The 18,067-nt window shown below is 49.6% G+C and overlaps 8 protein-coding genes across 8 annotated transcripts; 5 read left to right on the top strand and 3 right to left on the bottom strand.

Annotated features, from left to right (window-relative positions):
- Positions 1–3,103: 3,103 nt before the first annotated feature.
- BDP55DRAFT_335338 (cutinase-domain-containing protein) lies at positions 3,104–4,353 on the top strand. Its single transcript, XM_060566876.1, has 3 exons — positions 3,104–3,463; positions 3,543–3,751; positions 3,818–4,353. Exons 1-3 carry the CDS (start codon positions 3,281–3,283, stop codon positions 4,104–4,106), a joined length of 681 nt encoding a protein of 226 aa, XP_060424513.1. The 5' UTR covers positions 3,104–3,280; the 3' UTR covers positions 4,107–4,353.
- Positions 4,354–5,665: 1,312 nt separating this feature from the next.
- BDP55DRAFT_719684 (cutinase-domain-containing protein) lies at positions 5,666–6,556 on the top strand (the record flags this gene model as incomplete). Its single annotated transcript, XM_060578447.1, has 4 exons — positions 5,666–5,850; positions 5,909–6,030; positions 6,088–6,381; positions 6,452–6,556. The coding sequence occupies exons 1-4, from the start codon at positions 5,679–5,681 to the stop codon at positions 6,554–6,556; spliced, it is 693 nt and encodes a 230-aa protein (XP_060424512.1). The 5' UTR covers positions 5,666–5,678.
- A 215-nt stretch (positions 6,557–6,771) lies between these two features.
- On the bottom strand, positions 6,772–7,965 carry BDP55DRAFT_755278 (uncharacterized protein; the record flags this gene model as incomplete). The annotated part of the gene is made up of 4 exons (XM_060580744.1): positions 6,772–6,987; positions 7,159–7,416; positions 7,450–7,535; positions 7,842–7,965. The coding sequence occupies 4 exons, from the start codon at positions 7,963–7,965 to the stop codon at positions 6,784–6,786; spliced, it is 672 nt and encodes a 223-aa protein (XP_060424511.1). The 3' UTR covers positions 6,772–6,783.
- Positions 7,966–9,297: 1,332 nt separating this feature from the next.
- BDP55DRAFT_562384 (putative oxalocrotonate tautomerase enzyme-domain-containing protein) lies at positions 9,298–9,900 on the bottom strand (the record flags this gene model as incomplete). Its single annotated transcript, XM_060570151.1, has 2 exons — positions 9,298–9,444; positions 9,514–9,900. 2 exons carry the CDS (start codon positions 9,898–9,900, stop codon positions 9,298–9,300), a joined length of 534 nt encoding a protein of 177 aa, XP_060424510.1.
- A 552-nt stretch (positions 9,901–10,452) lies between these two features.
- On the top strand, positions 10,453–10,972 carry BDP55DRAFT_697472 (Endoribonuclease L-PSP/chorismate mutase-like protein; the record flags this gene model as incomplete). Its single annotated transcript, XM_060577687.1, has 3 exons — positions 10,453–10,630; positions 10,713–10,846; positions 10,895–10,972. The coding sequence occupies 3 exons, from the start codon at positions 10,453–10,455 to the stop codon at positions 10,970–10,972; spliced, it is 390 nt and encodes a 129-aa protein (XP_060424509.1).
- Positions 10,973–11,358: 386 nt separating this feature from the next.
- BDP55DRAFT_697471 (pyridoxal phosphate-dependent transferase) lies at positions 11,359–12,792 on the top strand (the record flags this gene model as incomplete). Its single annotated transcript, XM_060577686.1, has 3 exons — positions 11,359–11,461; positions 11,546–11,580; positions 11,611–12,792. 3 exons carry the CDS (start codon positions 11,359–11,361, stop codon positions 12,790–12,792), a joined length of 1,320 nt encoding a protein of 439 aa, XP_060424508.1.
- Positions 12,793–14,298: 1,506 nt separating this feature from the next.
- On the top strand, positions 14,299–15,939 carry BDP55DRAFT_678943 (uncharacterized protein). The gene has a single exon (XM_060576015.1). The coding sequence runs from the start codon at positions 14,636–14,638 to the stop codon at positions 15,638–15,640; it is 1,005 nt and encodes a 334-aa protein (XP_060424507.1). The 5' UTR covers positions 14,299–14,635; the 3' UTR covers positions 15,641–15,939.
- On the bottom strand, positions 15,814–17,595 carry BDP55DRAFT_755261 (S-adenosyl-L-methionine-dependent methyltransferase; the record flags this gene model as incomplete). Its single annotated transcript, XM_060580743.1, has 7 exons — positions 15,814–16,450; positions 16,530–16,709; positions 16,744–16,940; positions 17,010–17,133; positions 17,191–17,323; positions 17,369–17,490; positions 17,514–17,595. 7 exons carry the CDS (start codon positions 17,593–17,595, stop codon positions 15,987–15,989), a joined length of 1,302 nt encoding a protein of 433 aa, XP_060424506.1. The 3' UTR covers positions 15,814–15,986.
- Between the last annotated feature and the right edge of the window lie 472 nt (positions 17,596–18,067).

The raw sequence follows: 18,067 nt of genomic DNA, 5'->3' as shown, positions 1-18,067 counted from the left end.
GGAACGGGGACACCCACCCAAGCCCGGCACAGAAGCTGAGACAAGGGCGGCCACGATTCTGGGTTCCAGGACACCCAGAGATAGTGGGGCCGCTATGGAGACAGAGGGCGAAGCAGCAAACGAAGGATATTAGGGACGATCAGAGGGGTTCAGAACGGACGGGTCACTCAGAGACTGGGAAAACGGAGGGACTAGCCACAAGGATCGCTGGACCAGGCATAGAGGAGCGCTGGGATTACGGAGGAATTTGATCCCCGAGGTGCCGGAGAGTTGACCCAAATATACTCCTCAGTCAGTCAACGCGCAGTAGACCTCTTTCTTCTTCCAACAATACAACCGTTTTTCACACGAGTTTCTTGTGCATCAAGACCTTGGGTTACCATAACATCAATATATTGACTCATTCACTTGGTCGCCCAGCTCACTTTAGGCTCCCCTCAGGCATCATTTTGACAGAATAAAGCTGTTGGAATAATATCACTAGGTGATTCGAATCGAAGGGCTTTTCAGCTAGGGTACTAAGCCAATATCTTCTACTTATATTGATTATACTTATTATTATAGAAAAGGAGGCCGTTTAGTATTAAAGTAAAAGGTAGTAATATTCCTCCTACCTATATAGGGAAGAATCCCTGGCCTCTGATTAGCCAGCCGGCCGCTGGCTAATAAGAGTGCGAGGACTCCTTCCACCCGATAATTCCACAAAAGCAGCCACTTCAAGGTGAGCAGCTGGGTGAGGCGATTGCACCTGAACGATAGAGTGATCTGCCACTAGCCCCGATCGAAATCCAGTCGGCAGCATTGCTGGCTACTATTTTCGCTCACATCTGCATGCCAAGGCCCAGCGCTTCACAGTTGTGTAGAAGACAAATCTCCACTTTTTACCACACTCCAAGTGGCGCAAGCCATGTCCCAACAAGTGTTCTCCCACATGACTCCTTTTTTGTGCATGAGTAAAAGCCGTAACTGCCTCTCGATATTCAAATTCTAGATAGAAACTGTTGTCAGCAAAGAACAAATGGAAACTGCTCTACGATGGCGCGCAGCTCAGTGAGTTATATGCAGGAGAAGTAAGGCGGGCAACCCAAATTTCAAGGAGGGCTTGGAAACTTGCAGTGGGGAGTCTAGACCATCGCCGACAAGAGTCTGACTTTCGTGTCGAGGTATTGGAGTCTGATTTCAGTGTAACTCTGTCATCCAGTGCTAGCAAACCCCTCAAAGGGTCTGGATCACGTTGTATTTCCAATTTTAATGCCTCATCAGCCTGTTCAATAAGTCGAGTCATTCTCGGGGGGAACTTGACTTGGTGGTATTCCAATCGCACGAGGTAGAGAGAGTCCTGGGCCAGTGTCTCTAACGTGAGAGGACGACATTAAGGTAAGAGGATACCGAGAGAATTGAATCTGATCCCTGTTTTGAAATTTGCGAACATCGTTCGAGACCTTGAAGTCACTGGCCCTCATGGGTCCTTTGCAATTGACATTTTCGAGTGAGCCATTTGGTCGACCGCAAATTACTTTCAACGAGCCTCGGTCTGTCGATGCAAATGAACCCCATTCCAAACGGTACCTGAATATGTCATACCGGGCAGACGAAACTTCTAGTATATGCCGATTTTGTCTCCTCAGTGTCCCGCTTCTCCTGGAACTTCATTGACATGCTTAGCTGGAAAGGGTTGAAGAGGCTGTGAGGCTCCATCTTAGTTCCTTGAATCTGGAACTTTGAGAACGTGTGAAACCTGACTAGAAAAAAAAGCTCTTTTATTTTCCAAACTAAGTAAGACGTGTTAGTTGACATCTATACGTTATACCTTGACAAGCTTTTGGTCTTTAAATTGAAGATCATGGTACCTTGAAATGATCGACCGGTTTTGTCGGATGTCAGGCAAGTGGAGCTGCCATCCCACAAGTATTGAGAAGAGGCGGATGCGATTGGACGGGTAGTTCGGACGATGGCAATTATAACGTGGATAACAATTAATCAACTGAAATCCTTGGTTCGAATTTAAATCTTCTGCTTGAGAGCTCGGAGGCCCCTACGAATTCAAAAAACAAAATCTGATTGAATCAAAAACACAACATTATGGAACTTTCCTGACATGCTCATGCCTCAATGCGAGTCTCGTCGTCTGACGTTCGCTTAGCAGGCTTGCAACGTTATCATTTCCATACGCACTGAGTAATATCTCAAGCAACATGAAAAGAACCTGAAGTCTAAACTTCCGGACGCATTGAAGCTTGAGTTCTGCTTCGCCAATTTGCAGTCGATTATTTCAAATTCGTGATAGGCTTTCTGTTTCACGGTGTCACAAATGGGAGTTTTGTACCCATCAGGACCCATTCCGTGGCAAATTTCGTTGGCACATTCGAGTAAGGCAGCTGAGGGGGCAATACCACCGATCAAACCCATGTCACCCACATCCTTCTGAGTCCAGACTCCAGAGGGGCAACACTCAAAGACGTTTTGTGCGGAGAAAAACAAGTCAGGAGGTAACCATGCCAGCTGGCAGTCGATAGAGTGGCAGGCAACCATCCCAGACTAGCTGAAACGGCCTAAGTAGGAGTAAGCAATGCGTGGTTCGTCCTGTCATTGGCCTCCCACGTTCATCTTGTCATTGCCTACGTCCGAAGCCAACACGCCAGCCGCACTAAATGATCTAAACAGGTAATTCCAACGACCGCGTTGTATACATGTATTCGCAAATGGCGCCTGATTAGTTTTTGGCAGGTTCAGAATTGCACACGATAGAACGAAGACAGGCCTGACTCTGCATGACGGACCGCATCTTCGGGAGAAACATGGCGGATCCTCGCGGGACTTGCCGCAGTGCCAATGTGTTTGAAATCAAGACATTGGTACCTTCCCCGACTTATGGTAACATGCCTAGGTAGTCTTTGATCATCTTGCTTCGTTCGAGGCCTCAGGAGAATGGACTCCGCACCTTGTCATCCTGCAATACCAACAAAACCGCCGAGGAGTCTTCCTTCGATCAGCCGAGGAATCTTGAGAGCCGAGGAACAACAAGGAATGAGGAGGAAGTCTCGTTGAATATTCCTCTTTAGGCGTAGATGCTATGAGGTTGTGGATATCATCACCTTCTATAAGAACTCTCAGAAAGCTCATCACAAAGCCATGATAGTTCCTCATCCACTCAGGCATCTCAGCAGCTAACCGCAACCGCTTCCATTCTCTTCAGTTCTTTGCCATCTTGTCCGCGACAAGTCACTTCACATTCACTCTCTTTACAAGTCCAAGCAACTTGAAACGCAGCTACCTCACCATGAAGTTCCTCAGCACTCTCGTTCTGGCCTCCACCGCCTTCGCCTACCCTACGATCCCGCAGGAAGAAACTAAGCGACAGCTGGGCGGCACCGTCGGCAGCACGGCCAACGAGTTCAAGACTGGCGGATGCAACGATATTATCTTCGTTTGGGCGCGCGGCTCCACGGAGATCGGCAACATGGTGGGTTTACTCGAGTTCCTTGGACCCAACTGTCGATTGTTGGTGACTTTGATGCTAAGACTTTCTTTTCTCTGGACAGGGCACCGTTGTGGGACCCCCTGTTGCCAACAACCTGAAGGCCGCCTTCCCGGGTAAGGTTGCTGTCCAGGGTGTTGCTTATCCCGCTGGTCTGGACACCAACTTCCTCCCCGGTGGTGCTGACCCCGTTGGCATCAACGAGATGAAGAGCATCCTCAGCGACATCGCGAGCAAGTGTCCTACCGCCATCGTCGTCACCGGAGGCTACTCGTAAGTTTCAGAACCTCAATTATCACTTACATGCTAGGCTCGTAATGCTGACCGATTTGAAAATAGTCAAGGTGCGGCCGTCAACCACCGCGCCATCGAGAACGCGCCCGATGCGCAAAAGACCCAGATCGCCGGAGTGGTCACCTTCGGAGACACCCAGTTCCGCGCCGACAATGGTCAGATCCCCAACTTCCCCAAGGACAAGATCAAGATCATCTGCGCCGCCAACCCGCGCGACACTGTCTGCGACGGAAACTTGAGCGCCGCCGTCCTGGCGCCTCACCTGTCATACGGCGCCAACGCCAAGGAGGGCGCCGACTTCCTCATTGCACAGATCAAGAAGGTTCAGGCTTAAGGTCGACTTGCACCATCTGCCATGCTGAGACCCACAGGGGGCAGTGTCTCCTCGTTGAGAACGGTGTCCCGCGATCAGATTTGCTGAGTGGGCTGATGGGAGTGGTTCCGCACATATCATGAAAAAATGGCTGGGTCCTCTTCTCGTTTTCCTTGCGACATGAAGCTTCCGGAGGCTTCTGTACTTTTGTTTCTTTCCTGTCTGGCTTTGGCCAAGATACGCGGTTGTTAGTCCTGCTTGAGTGCTGCATCTTTTCTTTCCAAAATACATCACTGTTACCCGCCAATCTTATTTTCCAAGACCTGTGACCTGATTACTATGAATATTCTGCCCACATAAGGCCAGAGTAAGACATGTGCCAGAGGAACGGGACCTCATTGCGGCGGTGCAGGCAGACAAGAAAACGCCACGTGAAGGCCACATCCGTGCCTGTCGCTTTGGCCTCGTCCAATTGAGCATCTTGACCCTCAGGGCGCGCAGAGGCTCGGGCCGCGCTATCAGTTCAGACGGATAATTTATATGAACATGTCAGTGTGTCGCTTGGTTTCTTTTTTTTTGCCCGCAAGCTGTTTCACACTGAGCCTTCGCTCGCCGAGCTTCCGTTGCATAAGATATCATGAACAATAGCTTGATTTGCGCCGAGACTTTATGAAGACTTCAGCAATTCAATGAGTGAACCGCTATCAACCACCTGGATTAAGTTCCACAACGGCAACATTCGAGAAGCAACCTGCAGCACCGTTCCAAGCCGTTGAACGTCGACTTGTCCTGCGGGGAACCAGCTTGCTTCTTTGCCCCCACCGCGATGTTTTCGGGGAATTCTCTGTGGGGGCTGAAAAGGGGCAAAGACTGAAGGGAATTTCGTATGTCTAAGTCACCCAGTTGCAGTTTGCTGTCTGATATAGATGAGAGGCTGTGTTCTTACCACTTTGAGTAACTTCCGCGAAGGATTCTATTGCTGTGAGTCCCACTGTTCCACAACCCCGCCTGGGGTGCATGCAGACTGCGTCACATTGTGGGTATCCACCCTTGGCCAGAATGGGCCATCTTATTGAATGCGATTGGAGGATGACCCTGGAGAAGCCAGATCCCTGTCGAATTGACAACATCGCGATCCCCTCGTCGTCAAAGTGCCGAGGCACACGAAGCCATCATTCAGGGGGCCTGGCCAAATGTGCGTTTTTTTAGGTTGAACTGTACAGATTTGCGATCTCTCCTCTCAGACCCTTTATGAAGACACCATCACACATGGTAGTAAGCCAAGAATTACAACTTCGTTGGCATGAAGTGACGGAGAACTCCCTCTTGTATGATCCCCTCTTCCGGAAGAACTTGCGATGAAGCTCAAAACTGGATGGACTCAATCAACTCAGACATTATGTCAATGATGCAGCAACCGAGGCCCCGAGGCAGAAGACCTCGAGTATCTCGAATGAACATCACAATTTGTGCCATAAAAATGTAGATAAATAGTTGAGACATGTTCGTGTTGGAGCGTGAAGCTTTCAACTCAAAGTTGAGAGATTATCTGACAGATTCCATCGCAATCGGATTTATAACGAAAAAATCACGATGTTTTTCATCAAGCTTGTCGCTCTTTCTGCTCTGTCTCTGTCCGTTGTACACGGCCAGGGCACTGATGACTGCCCAGAGCTTCCAGAGACTGGAGTCACTATCGGTGACCCTGTTCCCATCCGGCCGGAAGATATTCCCGCTGGCTGTTCTGATTTCGAGATTCTCGTTGGTGTGTTCTATAAGAAATCGATCAGCCTCTTCTATCAATCTAACAAAGCGTCGTCTAGCTCGAGGAACGAGTGAGCCCAACTTTGTCGGCGGCGGCGGAAAGTTTGGCATCATCGTCGGCGACCCGGTCGTCAGCAATACGACCGTTGCTCTTCCTGGCGCCAGAGGATACCCTGTTCAAGTAAGTACTGGATTTCTTGTATCCGATCAAAACTCTTTAAATCAACAACGCACATAGTATCCGGCCAGTTCGCAGATCATCACGGGCGTCCGTCAAGGTTCCAGAGATGTGGTCAACCGCCTCAAGTCCCAGGCTGCTGCCTGTCCCAACCAGAACTTCTCTCTGGTCGGATATTCTCAGGGCGCCGCTGTGATGCATGCCGCCGCAGCTGACATCCCGGCTGAGCTCTATGGCCGCATCAAATCTTTGGTGATGTTTGGGGACGGATACTTGAAGCTTGGAGCCAGCCTGAGCAAATTCCCTGCCGGGCTGGACGAGAAAGTGAGACAGGTCTGCGCAGCTGGTGATCCGGTAAGAATGATGACAACTCAGGGCCAATCTCTGATGACTCCAGCTGACTCTCCCTTGCCCTAATTGCTAGGTATGCGATGCTAGTGGAACCTGCACATTCTTCCACCTCACTTATATCCGTCCCGAGTTCATTGATCCTGCCGTCGACTTCATTGTTCAGAAATTTACTCAGTAATTCAACAACGAGAAATACTGAAAGAGCTTGATGGCTCCACTTTGTGGCAGCGTGTGGGTCGTTCAAACAAAGTGAAGAGGATTGGGTACAGTCGCTATTCATGCCTGGTTTTTCCTAGTACCTATATCGAATTCGGAATACCTATGATGATCTTATGCCAATTCAAGCCAATCCAATCAAGCTGTGAAGCCTCCGCATTATAACTCTTCCTCGTGATCATAGTAAACCTAAACCTCGCAGTGACAAATATCAGGATCGCTCTCAATGTCGAAGTTGAAGTTTGCCTCGTCGTCACTGATCAGAACCTTCCGGGGAACACTATCACCATATGCTGCATCCTCTGCCAGAAGTTGAACCTGGCATGTTCGCTCCATGGATGTGAATATGGATGTAACCTCACCGACAGTCTGCCCGACGATCAGGATAGGTTCCTGAGAATGCACCCCTTCCTACTTGGGCCTAGTGCGCTAGCAATGCGGTAGCCTTCTTCACTACCTAAGATGAATCCTCTGTAGCTACCATACACACGATGAGCATCTCCTCGAAACTTGTAAGCATCTTACGTTAATATGTCAAGTCGCCTGCAGAAAAAATTACCATACCTTTCCATGCACACTATGACAGTGGCAAGCCGCATATGCATCCGGTATAGCTTTATGAGCCGGGAGAAAACCGGCGGGGTTCGGAGGAGCAGATCGTTCCCTAACAAGGACAGACACATCTAATTCGACAAGAATCATATCGCTAATCTTCGAGAGGCCGAAATGCCGGCCTAAGGGGTTGGTCCAAAACGAGCTGGGAAACTCTGAGTCACGAACCGAGATGTGACCACTCACCCCCTCGACGTAGCCTTCCCGACACTAGTGACGAAAGGCAGCAGCTATGTGCTCAACTTGCCACTGGCGGTGGGATTGGAAGTCTGGGTGTTTGGGAATTCCGCTGAGAACAACTCCGCCGTCGGACGTGGTGGAGTTTGGTGCTGCAACCCATAGCCCTGTTTGCTTCGGGAAGCGTCCGTAATTTGGTTACTGACAACTTCAGAAGATTCAACGAAAGCAATCGAAGGTACCATGATGGCATAAGATTGTTTTGTTGTTTGTTTCTGTGCGATGTATGATTGATGTCGTCGAACATGGAGAAAAGGTTAACTAGTTTCAACATGACAGACTAATGGCGAACAGCCTACATGTTACAGCCTGTTTCCCATGTTGATGTGAACCGCCTTAATGATAGCATATGCTTACAAGCCAGCTTCACTAATTTCTCTGCCAATACCGCTCTGTACTTTGGGTACTGCAACGCGAGGCATACATATCACAGTGCATCTTGGGCAGCCTCATACTGCCCTGATCTTTCAAATCTTGGATGATCTGGACAGTAGCATCCCAAGAAATTCCTCTGTTGGCCATGTTGTGAAAGTTTCCAATACATTTGATGTAATCTGATGTGTATGTACGATTGTAGAAAACGTTGAATGATTCAAATATGGTCCGGAGCGAGACTACCATAACTCAGTCTAAGCGAGGATTTTCTCGACATTACTTATTTTCCAAGTGACGTTAGGATCTACGAAATGATAAATGTATCGACGAGAGTACATTGATCGATGAAGACAAAACAGACTTTGTTTTGTGCTTGGGAGTTACCGTGATGGTCTGCTAGACTGCTGCCAAAGTCAAGTAGTTAGTCCAGGCCCAAAGAATACACGGGTCCGGCAATACTCAACAAATTTGATTTCGGTGACATCATTGATGGAGGGAATTTTATTCTTTATAGAGCAAACTTCTGCTTTTGGTCTAATCATGGGACTTCCTACATAGTGGCCGATAAGCAATGTCATCATAAACTTTTGTTCTCGTGTGCGCCCTTAGTTGGGGGACGCCGGGTTAACTGTGTTGGTCAGTCAGTGGGGTTCAGCTAAAGTCACACTTCATGATGAGAAGTGGCAGAGATAGACTGACACAGTCTACAGATCCCGAGTTAAGAATTCCCACTCGTCCAGGATTGAAAGGTTTCTACGTGCACGAGCTGAAAAGGCTCCGGCCAAGTTGCACTCGTTGAGGCACTTTTGCTGTCGATAGGTCAACGCCTATTGATCAGCCACAATGTTACGACTACCTCATTCTTGTGTTAATCTGTCTAGAGCTGGATGATTTTGGAGGAAGTCGAGTGATATTCAGCCGCCACGAAGCCCCTTGCAATGCTTTAAAATTAATTTAAAGCACGAGAGGTCTTGCTAGCTGCATCAACTACCATGATCTTGATCATCTTCTTCGGTGGATGGTGCTTATCAGTTGCGAAAAAGCTCCGGCCTGGTTGGGTGATGACTAACTTCAAAGCTGTTTCTGCGCCAAAAATCAGTGCAGGACTCTTGGTCTGGTTGGTAAGCAGACCCTCTCGAGGATGTTACCAAGGTACGCCCCCCACACTAGACAAGGTATCAATTGCTCCCTTCGAGTTTTGATTTTTTGCGCATTCATGAGACCCGCACACTTGCCGCCCATTGCGCGTCATCGGAAATGTGTTGAACCCTTTCACTGTCTCTCCCTGGAATACCTTCCCCACTCGGGTGCGATTCTTGATGACCAGTTTCACATCAATGACGGACGTCAAGAAAGTAGGTGCATCACGATCTAGCACACTCTCGCGTGGCATAGCGCATTGAAATTATCGAGAGATTCTTGAAGGGCTCTTAAATGGATGATCCTGAGCTTCTGAAAATAGTACCTAAGTAGTATGCTTCATTTCGAGGATGTTTGAGGACCGCCGCCAAATTCAGGCCTCTCTTGGATTTCCTGAATAAGGTCCTTGAACACGACATCACCCCCATTTGCTAGCTTCTGAAACTCTGTCTCGTTCTCAGCCACCCATGGCTCAAACTTTCCTGGCTGAAAAGTCTTGTTAGCGTCCCGATTCCATTTCGACCTTTCGCTGACTCGAGTCTGAGGTCGACTCACCATTGGCAAAAAGAAGCCTCTCTCGCATGCGGAGTCAATGACGCCCATTACAAACACGTCTCTCAGTTCCTTCTCTCGCTCGCTTGCCTGAATATCCTTCGTCGATTCGTTCCAAATTGAAATCAGCTTGGTCGTGATGCTCTTGTACTGCTCCTCGGTCCGGCCTGTTCCGCTTCTCAGAGTGATCATGAGTTTGTTGGTCTTCAACTCATGACCACCAACCCAAAAGTCTTCTGTATTGGCAGCGCGGAGGTCGATGAATCGACAGTTGACAATGAAGCGAGGGGCTTTGAACGCTGTAGCGTGCCAGTCAGTGATGAGCCTTGCGAGATTGGCCTTCTTGGAACGGCCAAGCGGAAGGATGTGATGGAATTCGTAGGTAGGCATGATTGCTTGATTCCACGTCTGCTCAGATTGATTTTGATTCTTTTGATGAGAAGATTTCAAATATTTCAACACTCGAGAACACAGATGAGGCGAGCTTTTAAATTCTCTAGGAGATCTGGGAATGGTCCATTGATCAGGCAGCCAGGCTGAGACAGGTAGCATTAGTTCCCTGCGCAACTTACCTTACTTTACCTGTGTACGATCCTGCCTACGCACCTCACCATTGCACCAACCATGGTACCCTTCAGTTACACGAGAGCCGACTATCATCCCATCGGCTCTAGCCTCTTAGGGCACTGGTCAGTACCCAGGGCGCGCCCTTCACATGACAAATTGGAGAATGGTTCCCTGGAGACATGCACCTCCTACCAGACAAGCGTGATTTATCATCCCAGTGTTTTCGGCCTTTACCCCTCGTCTCCTCAGGGGCTCAGAGTACATAAACTACGTATTCTAGTTAGACCCTGGGACCGTCTATAAGCCGCCATCATCATTGTTCCTCCAAAACTGACTTCCAGCCCCTATCGACCCAAATCGCCCACAAATCGCAACATGGCTTCTCAGGGCACCTTTCGTCGTGACGCTGTTATCTTCACCGACAAGGCCATGAAGCCTCTACCTGTGTTTTCACAGGCTATCAAGGCAAATAACAATCTCTACGTGTCAGGGAATGTGAGCATGGACCCTGTAGCAGGAAAACTTGCCGACGGAGTTGCCGCACAAACCGGGAGTACATGCAGCATGACCTTGGCAACTCAAAATGCGGGTGGCTAATCCATGATCTATTGGCAACCAGACACAAATTCTTAAAGGGCTTGAGGCAATTCTTCTAGCCGCTGGTTCCAGTCTCGGACAGGTCATTAAAGTCAATGTCTATGTGACTGACATGGGAAAATTCGCCGAGATGAACGAGGCGTATTTGGGGGTATTCAAAGAGCCCCAACCAGTGAGTTCGTTTATCGGCGAATCTACGCAGTTACTGACCTCTAGAAAGGCTCGCACCTGCGTTCAGGTATCTGCGTTGCCTTTCGGGGCTTTGGTTGAGATGGAGTGCCAAGCGTTGTTGAGTTAGATGGAGGTGCCACAGACCACTAAATGTTCTTTCGTAGATGATATGCGATTGAAGACCAGAGAGTAGCCAATGACTAACATGTGTTCACATCCAAATTCTTGCCTCAACATGACAAAGTGGCCTTCTCTGTGGTGACTGGACTGTTCTGAGCTTAGCTGCTAACTTTGCAGTCCCTGCTGTCTTGCTTGATGACCAATTTCCCCGCTCTTTAGTTCGCACACGGCGTCCCAAGGGCGCGAGTGCACGAGGTACGGGGTTCTCGCCGAGTCACGCTCCTGAATGGAATTATGGTTACTCCCCTATCCGGCTACGAAGAAGCCCAAGTTCTAGATACCTCGACTTTCATAAAGGTCTCACGTTCATCTGCAAGAGAGATCTCAGTCTCAATGGCGTCTGACCAAATCCTAGCGTTGGCTCTCACCCCTTTTGGGAAACCCATGAGAGAGAAATACTTTCTTTTCGCAAAAGATTATACCAACGTAAATCAAGGTACTTTCTTCGCTTGCTACTCATGACAATGGGGTTCGGTTTCAAGTTTGGCCATCGGACATTATCTTACTACGGGCACTTCAGGTTCCTTTGGAGGCTACTCTAGCCCAGTCCGCAATGTACTTCGTCATTACTAAGATGCCGCCGAGGCGGAGCCAGACCGGTTCATACGCTACGTGGTCCCCGACATCCTCCGTCGCAGTCGGTCTCTCCTTGCAGACTTTATGAGATGCCCAATGGATGAGCTGGTCCTCTGCCCCAACGTGACGACAGCTACAAACACTGTGTTGTTGAACATTCGATGGGAGGATGGCGACAAAATTGTGTACACATCGGGCGTCTACGGTGCTCTCGCAAAGACCATCGAAGCCGTGATAGAAGCCCAGCCTTCTGTCATTGGCGTGTCCGGGGTCAAATTGCAGCTTGATCTGCCACTGGTGTCTGAGAAGATCGTGGCCTTATTTAGAGAGGCCATGCAGAACGAAAAGCTCAAGTGTAAGCAGGTTGGTAAGGGGCGTGTTCGCTTGGCTGTCTTCGACACAATTATCAGCCTACCCGGACTTATGATACCATTTGAGGAGATGGTGCGAGTCTGCCGTGAAGAGGGCGTTTTCAGCATGATAGACGCGGCACATGGAATTGGGCACATACCGCTCAATTTGGGCAAGCTTGACCCAGACTTCTTTGTCACCAACTGTCATAAGTGGCTCTTTATCCCCCGTTTCGTCGCTGCTTTCTACGTCCCAAAAAGAAACCAACACATGATTCGGACAACACTAACAACCTCCCATGGGTTTCGACCACCTGCAGCACGTCAGGTGTTTGATCCTATGCCCTCATCAGGAGAGACGAACCCGATGGTGAAGCAATTCGAGTACTTCGGAACCATCGACAATGCGCCTTACTGCTGCATCGAGACGGCTTTGAACTTTCGTGAGAAGTTTTGCGGGGGAGAAGACGCTATCTGGACCTACTGTACGGATCTCGCCCGCGAAGCTGGGAGGATTTTGGTGGAGTCTCTGGGAACCGAGACCTTTGGAATTCCAGAGGAGGAACGCGTCTTCTTTGCGCATGTTAGGCTGCCGGTAAAGGTCGGAGACGATGCGAGTGCCGCTCATGTCAGTTTGAGTGACGTGCCAGCTGTCACTGAGTGGATCAACCGGCAATTCGTTGAAACATACCTGACGTATCTGTCCTTGCTTTTCTATCGTGGCTCCTGGTGGGCTAGATTGAGTGTGGCTGTCTACGTTGACATCGAAGACTGTAGATACATCGCCAAGGTGTTGAAAGAGCTGAGCGAGAGAGTTCAGCGAGGCGAGTACAAGCATTAGAGGCAATAGACCTGGGATAGTGAGACAAGTAGAATGACTTCAACTGAATGCACAAGACTTGTCACGCTGACCACAAAGCCAACGGACACCGCTGAATATGTGCGGCAAACAAGCTCCGAGCCTCTAAGACCCCAAAATTGTGTTGGGAACGCGTTCTGCTGAGAACTTTTACGAATAGCACGGTACTCCGTAGAAATCTACATGCAATCCAATTGATCAGAAACTCATCCGATGAACCGGACTTTAGGATGGCGTTCACCATACCGTGAATCATACAATCCAAGGTGATTTGAAGGCTCATGGCACGTGAATAATAGCCCATGGAATGGAATTCAGCCATGATCTACGGCTTTGGAATCCACGAGTACTCCGTACACAAGTTTGACCAGGCTTGGGGACCCTGAGCTGAAAATGAGTCAAGTCCGAACGCAGGCCACAGTGAACTACCATGTAGAAAATACACATGCCATTTGCACGAGGATTCGTAGAAAGCCAATGAAATAAGTAAGGTATTCATGGCTGAGGTGAGAATACCATTAAACCAAGAGAGATCAAGTCAAGCAGGGGTACTAGCCTTATTTTCAGCCCCTCCTCGTCTAAGAGACCCCTGGTGTTTTTGTTGGTTCCACTCGGAATCGCCGTTCTTCTGCTACGAACGACTTAAGGCACGTTCAGGCATGAGGGGACATATCGTTCACTGCCGAAAAGAGGAGATACCAGCCCAGCCGCAGGAGTAACAATCTCAGATGAGCCTAGTGAGTCAAGTTTATGTTTCTTCTTTTTCACGCAAAGCTGTGCAGAAAACAATCCAGGCTCTCGGGTGGATCAGGGTCCGAGGAATTGCAAGTCGCCTACGTTCACCGCAGCATCGGAGAATTCTTTTTTCTGAGGAATGCCAGGGGCCCTGGCATGGTGAACGGAGGTTAAAGCAGGGGTTTTTTTCAGCTAGTGGGGAAGACGTTTCCCATCTCGAACTCGTTTGGGGCTTGCCACACTAGTTTGCAAACTAGCAGAACATCCCATGTAAACCGTCAGGAGACCATAGTGAACAGTACTTCGGAGTAAACTAGCTGGTTTTGACACTCGAGCTGGTGGCGGCGCCCCTTTCGGGTCTAGGTGTTGGCTCCCGTACGGCTTCGCCCGCAGTAGCGGCTAAACTATAGTATGAAATGGCCGTTCTGGACTGTTATATCCTGGTTGACAACGTCGCAATGCAGCAAGCACTCCGAAAATGGGGTCAGCAAATGCATGGCCTAACATCGTATAATTTGAGCTTACTTTTGTTGGTGTTGTTTAGCCGTAAGGATTTGTCTCACTCCGGAGTCGCTTAGAGATGGACATCCCGAAGTAGAAACAAGCATCTCTTGGAAGGGAATGCAGGGAGATGGGTTTGCCTGCCGAACTATGCCTTTCAGCTTTCGGATCCAAGCCCACGGTAACGTCCAAGTAGGGTGGATTATGGAGCATTCTGGGCATGGAATTTCGTGGAGAACATACTCCGCTTCGTTCACATCCGGAGCCTAGAGTGAAATCTAGTGAAGCAATGAGGCTTGCTGAACTCTACGGAGTTCAGCTGCGATGATTCTAGCCCAGTCTGAACGAACTTGCGGTCTAGACGGACTCAGAAACTTGAGCTATGAAGCATGAAGGCACCCTGAGCTATTATGTATAAGAATCGCTGGTCAAAGCCGGAAGAAACATATTTCTTACTCACACACTCCCTCACTAAACATTTCAACTGAAGCGGCTTAAGTCTTTTTTACGACTCTTTACAGTCAGCGCTCATCCCATACATCAAACAGAACGAGCACTTGATCACATCAGGTTCTTGTCCTCCGCCACAATGAAGTCCTCCATCATCACTGCTCTCGTCGGCGGCATCATCGCACAACGTGCCGCCGCCACCCCGGCTGACGAACTATTCGCACGTCAAGCCGCCTGCAACCGTGATAACTGCTTCCGCGCGCTTCTCGGTGCCAAGCCCGGCCCGGCTTCGGCGTCGGCAGACTGTTCATCATGGATGCAGGTCACTGAGACGCCTTGCACCTCAACTGCAACCCAGACAGCCACCGTCACTTCGTACACTACCACCTTGGCCAATGCCTACCCGGGACTCAAGAAGATGAAGCGTGAGGAAGTCGAAGCTCGTCAGGCCTTGACCACCACCACCACTGCTGCCCCGGCCTGCACACCAGCTCAGAACCGCCCGAGCAGCATGCCAGCCTACGCCGAAACGGGTTGCAAGAACACCATCGGAACACTCGTTCCTACGGCGCGCTACTCGTCTGCCTGCTCTTGTGATGGCGTCACCGCCTCAACTACCACACTTGCTACTCCGGTCACCACCATCACTGTCACGACCACCGTTGAGGCCGCTTTCACGCCCACGGCCACACCCACGGCATTCGTCCTCCAGGGATCCGGTGACAGAAGCCTGTACGTGAGAGTCGATGACCAAGGCGCGCTCCGCCTCGTTCGCGATGCATCTGTCGCCACGCCGTTCTACGTCGACAAGGCCGGTCAGATGCGCAACCTTAACAGCCCGGACAAGGTCCTCGTGGACTACTACCAGCCCGACCCTGCCACCGCCAACGACAAGGTGTACAGCGACGTGCAGGGCACCGGAAACTACCCCATTACTTGCTCGTACACCGGTCGCTCCAACGATGCTTACTACGGCAACTGCCAGTCGAGCGGCTCCCCTACTGGAAACCCTGTGGTTTATGGCTTTGGATACTGCCCGAACCAGGGCGGCTACGTCTACATGATCCCCAACAACTCCAACGTCCGCTGTGCTGGAGGTTATGCTTTCTTGGGCTTCTGGCTGCAGACCTACACCAAGGCCTAAGGAAACCAGGAGCTGATTTATTGTTTTCTATTCTCAGAGAAGCAGACATTTTCGTACGAGGCTGTTTCTTCTCAAGCAACTTCTTCTCTCGAAGAATTGTATCGGCCCTCAACTTTATCTTAATTCATAGCTTTTGATTTTTCAGTGCGGCGTTTTCAATAATTCATTTCAAGACTAAAATGATATTCCTTCACGCCATGTGATTAGTGATGGTGTGCTCGAGATGTTGGTTGTTTCTACGAGCTTATTTCGCAGTAAAGATGAGATTAATGAAAGAGATTAATGAAAGATGTCGGGGCTCCAACAGAGGATTCAGAGTTTCGAGTTTGACTAGAAGTTGATGTTCTCATGAAGGGGTCAATGCCCCGCTTGTTTGCAAATCCCTTGGTACCAACTCACACTCGATGAGATTTCCAACATCCGACTGGCCACACTCCCAGAACTTGACGATTCTCAAGTTCAACCCGCTCTTCTCAATCAGTTGGTGCCAGTGGTCTTCGGTACGTTCTAATGCCGAAAGCTGGGTCATCATCAGGATGTCGCCGGCTGTGGCTTCCCAATAGGCACCCGTGCGAGGAATGACCACCTCAAAGATCAACAGCTTGCTGTATCCAGGCTTCATTGCTTCTGTTAGAGGAGCCAGAATCTTCTTGCACACATCATCTGGCCAGTCGTGCATGATCGAGTGCATGAAGTAGGCCTTTGCGCCCTTGATTGGCTGCTCGGTCAAGAAGTCGTGGCCTATGAGTTCGATGCTGGGGTCAATGCCTCTGACGTCGTTGATGACCACGGGAAGATCTTGGAGGATGGCTTTTTGGATGGTTGTTAGTCATGCATCAAGAGCCCACATTGAACAATAAGTGACTGTGGTCCTTTAGGAAAGGAAAACTTACGCCTGGGTGATTCGGATACATCTTTTTGAACTCGTCAATGTCATGGCCAAGGCCACCTGCAACGTCCACCAGAAGTGGTGAATCAGGCGAGGTATTTGCACCTTGTAGTAGGGTCTGCTCGACAGGGTACAACGAAGGATGCATCCAGGGCACTCGACCTTGTCTGTAGCCACCCACTTTGAGGGTTGTTAGTGACCATATTCCCATTACTTGGCTCTTTCATGTACCTACTGTGATGATTTGTCTGAGGGCCTAACCCTATGGAACGGAGGTACTCGAAGCAGTTTGGCGCATCTGTCTGATAAGACGCGTGCATAGCTGTGTGTGCAGCATCAGTAGGATTCTGCCAGTTGGTCTTCCGGAGGAACTTGGAGAACTCGATCGGGCTTCGACCAATGCCACCGATTCTGTAATTTGTACGAGACGTCAGTTGAGATGGAGTATATTGCAGAAGACATAGATTTTGATATCGTTACAGCGCAACGTAACCGTCGCCGATGACATCCAGGGCCAATGCCTTGGTGAAGTTGGTTAGTAAGTACTCATCTTGCGCCGTCTCCTTGGGATGACCCATTGCGCAGACGTGACGCAAAAGACGTCCTGTATACAGTGTAAGTCGAGAGATGTTCCGAATCGGCATGCAAAATTTTGCCCTACCAAGAAGCACAGCATCGACTCCGAGGGTCTTGGCCAAAATGCCAACTTTCTGGGGCTGAGCCACACCATTCTTGGCCATGAGCTTCCATAGCCCAGTGTCAACTCCAGTGATCAGGGCTGCATTCAGTCCAGGCTAGCGATAGGCAGAAAATCTAAAACTTGATGTTTGATGAGGAACCGGCTTCAGGTTGATACTCATGTCCGCCCACGTGTGCTGCACCATTTGCTCACGTGGTGTTTGGAGGGACTGAAGAAGACTGCGGGTCTTGATAACCAGTTCATGGCGCGTTTCCTCATCTCCTTCGATTAGCTTCTTTGCAGACCATTGATGTCTTTGATGAGGCCATCCACGGCCGTGAGGTTGCTTGGGCGGGTGGCGAGTGACAGGTCAAGATCTTGATCCATATTGAGTCTTTGTTCAGTACGGGCTACAGGCAATTTGCAGAAACGGAGACGAGGAAACAGAGTCTAAGAGTTCAGTGGGATATCGCACACAAGTGGCTTGAAGGATATTATATCCGGGCATTGTAGCAAGGTGGACAACTTCTTCAGGCAATCTTAGTGGATGACCCGCGAAGGATGCAAGGATGTCCTCCTGCAGTATCCACAGAAAGGATGTTGGAACGTTGCTTCTTGCTTTCAACAAAGGAAGTTATCACTTTTTCGACTGTTTTGGTCCCGTCGGCCAACAAATGTGGGCTCTAGATACGACTCTGACAGCCAGGTGGTCTGGAAGATATCGTGCGATACACACCGTTGTTTCTATCGCAGGCCTCCATATGTGACAGCTCGAAAATTTCTTATGACCAATGGTTCAACAAAAACGACCTAAAGACTCACGGGCCCAGTCTGTTTCTTTCTGTGGGCTTCCAGCTTC

The sequence above is a fragment of the Colletotrichum godetiae genome (assembly GCF_030913485.1).
Source record: "Colletotrichum godetiae strain CBS 193.32 chromosome Unknown BDP55scaffold_57, whole genome shotgun sequence".
NCBI classification, from domain to species: Eukaryota; Fungi; Ascomycota; class Sordariomycetes; order Glomerellales; family Glomerellaceae; genus Colletotrichum; species Colletotrichum godetiae.
Note: the sequence above shows the minus strand (reverse complement) of the source record. Positions and strands in the feature narration are given on the sequence as shown.

Coding starts and splice junctions, on each gene's coding strand:
- BDP55DRAFT_335338 (XM_060566876.1), top strand. CDS start 3,281: ATGAAGTTCCTCAGCACTCTCGTTCTGGCCTCCACCGCCTTCGCCTAC. Junction 3,464..3,542: donor CCACGGAGATCGGCAACATG/GTGGGTTTACTC, acceptor TTCTCTGGACAG/GGCACCGTTGTGGGACCCCC. Junction 3,752..3,817: donor GTCGTCACCGGAGGCTACTC/GTAAGTTTCAGA, acceptor ATTTGAAAATAG/TCAAGGTGCGGCCGTCAACC.
- BDP55DRAFT_678943 (XM_060576015.1), top strand. CDS start 14,636: ATGAAGTCCTCCATCATCACTGCTCTCGTCGGCGGCATCATCGCACAA.